The 2599-nt window shown below is 52.3% G+C and overlaps 1 protein-coding gene across 1 annotated transcript in view; it reads right to left on the reverse strand.

Moving 5' to 3' along the window:
- SHMT1 (serine hydroxymethyltransferase 1 (soluble)) overlaps positions 1–2599 on the reverse strand; it is a 53047-nt gene that overhangs the window by 12650 nt on the left and 37798 nt on the right. The window contains exon 7 of the mRNA XM_011975305.1: positions 1485–1640. Within this exon, the coding sequence (XP_011830695.1) occupies positions 1485–1640 (156 nt within the window). The remainder of the gene's footprint in view (positions 1–1484; positions 1641–2599) is intronic.

The raw sequence follows: 2599 nt of genomic DNA on the forward strand, positions 1-2599 counted from the left end.
CACCGTGGTCTCAATCTCCTGACCTCGTGATCTGCCGGCCTCGGCCTCCCAAAGTGCTGGGATTACAGGCATGAGCCACTGCGCCCGGCCTGGTCTGGAACTCTTGACCTCAAGTGATCCACCCACCTCGGCCTCTCAAAGTGCTGGGACTATAGGCGTGAGCCACTGCACCCGGCCATGCCTGGCTAATTTTTTATATTTTTAGTAGAGATGCGGTTTCTCCATGTTGGCCAGGCTGGTCTCAAACTCCTGGGCTCAAGTGACCCGCCCGTCTCAGCCTCCCAAAGTGCTGGGATTATAGGCATGAGCCACTGCGCCCAGCTGATATGCTTCTCTGAGGAACTGCTGTTGAGGTAAGCGTGGAAGTTTCCCTAAGCGTGGAAGTTCCCCTAAGCGTGGAAGTTCTGTGCTAACATTACCATACCAAAGCTGTAAAGCAAGATGGATTTTACATCCTTTTTAATCTTGATGTGTGAAAATGATTACTTAGCAGCCCTAAGAGCTGATGCTCTGACGCCAGATTATGCAGCTCTCTCAGGTCAGAGCGCAGGTAGGAGGTGCAGCCTTCGTCCTACCCTGCACCACCGTTTAGACTCATCTGGTACCTTGCATTCAGTCCTGAGGGCTGCTTCAAGGGACACAGAGAATGCAGGGTAAGGAGAAGCCACAGACCTGCATCCCGCACAGAGCCGCCTATCGATACTTGTGAAAACAACTGGAAAGGCCGTCCAGAGCAGCTGGGTATGGGGTGATCCCTGCATCCCAGAGTTGAAGCAGCTGTGGGTGCCAAGTGTGTAGGTGTGATGGGAGAACATGAGAACACGCCTGGGACCCCAGCTCCTTCCACCCCTTATGCCCAATATCTCCTGATCGCTGCTGTCCCCAGGTTCCTCTCTAGAAGTGCTCGTGCGTCTCCTGACCGAGAAGCTACACCTTCATCCTGAGCCCCTTAGCGGGAATGAGTTCTACCAATGTCCTTGTTCCACGAAGGCAGTGGGATAACTCTTGAGTCATCACAAATGTCCTAAGCTACTTGTACAAAGAGAAAAAGAACAAGTCAATGAGAACCTGCTGGGCAGTCATGGAATCTGACTCAGGAGTCACTGATATGGCACTGGTGCAGGGTGGGAGGCTCAGACACAGGGGCCTCCACCACCACAGGCCAGGTCCATCAAGGGCAAGGGGGCTCATCCTGCAGGGTTTGGACCCCAATCTCTCTCACCTGTGCTTTGCCCTCTCCTAACTGTCAGATTCCTTCCCTAAGAGGGCTCTATGTACTTTACAAAACCCAGCCTGACCCACAGGTTTGCCTCTGGGTGGCCGTATACATGGAGTGGACGCCATTCCCTACTGTCCCTACCTTAGGCCAGTCTCAACCATGCTCTACTCTGTGTTAGCATCTCCCGGACAGAGACAGCCCTCCAACTTTTTCCCCAGCGTGGAAGTCCTGGCACACGATTTTGGAGGACAGGTGAGATGGGAATTAGGGGCCACAGGATGAGCAGAAGCAGATGATGTTTTACCAGCAATGGCGTGGTTGTGGGGACCTCCCTGCAGGCCAGGGAACACAGCAGAATTGATAAGAGACTCCAGGTTGTACAGAATCTCTTTGCCAGTCTTGGGATCCACACTTTTCACTCCTAGAGGAAGAAAAACATCACAATGGGATCATATGGGGTGTCCCCTCTTTTTCGTTTTAGGCTCAAACCCAGACTGGCCAGGGAAGTATCAAGCACAAGCCTGGCCTTTATCCTGGCATGGAGAACTGGTTTGTAACACAGCGGAGCAGACGGGGGCCCTTGCCTCCTGAGGGCAGACCAGTATCCTTATTCTTTGGAAACGAGGACATCATGGATGACTCTGGCTAGAATGCTGGTTTCAGCACCTCAGCTGTCCACCTGCCTCCTCTGATGGCATCTCTTTTTAACACGACTATAACAAGGCCTTAAAAATGAAAGGACAGGCTAGACGCGGTGACTCACACCTGTAATCCCCGCACTTTGGGAGGCCAAGGCGGGTGGATCACGAGGTCAGGAGTTTGAGACCAGCCTGGCCAACATGGCGAAACCCCATCTCTCCTAAAAACACAAAAATTACTCGGGCGTGGTGGTGTGCACCTGTAGTCCCAGCTACTCAGGAGGCTGAGGCAGAAGAATCGCTTGAACCCGGGAGGCAACGGTTGCAGTGAGCTGAGAGCACGCCACTGCACTCCAGCCTGGGTGACACAGTGACACTCTGTCTCAAAAAAAAAAAAAAGAAAGAAAAAAGAAAGGACAGAAATTTCCCTCCACTAACATTGTAACCAAGAATTCAAGAATTTGCCCTGGACATCTTTCCTTAAAGAAATGTCCATGTGGCCAGGCGTGGTGGCTCACGCCTGTAATCCCAGCACTTTGGGAGGCTGAGGCAGGTGGATCAACTGTCAGGAGTTCAAGACCAGCCTGGTCAACATAGTGAAACCCTGTCTCTATTAATAATACAAAAATCAGCTGGGTATGGTGGCAGACACCTGTAATTCCAGCTACTTGGAAGGCTGAGGCAGGAGAACAGGTTGAACCCAGGAGGCGGAGGTTGCAGTGAGCCGAGATTGCGCCATTGC

Source organism: Mandrillus leucophaeus, unplaced genomic scaffold (genome assembly GCF_000951045.1).
Source record: "Mandrillus leucophaeus isolate KB7577 unplaced genomic scaffold, Mleu.le_1.0 Scaffold153, whole genome shotgun sequence".
Classification (NCBI taxonomy): domain Eukaryota; kingdom Metazoa; phylum Chordata; class Mammalia; order Primates; family Cercopithecidae; genus Mandrillus; species Mandrillus leucophaeus.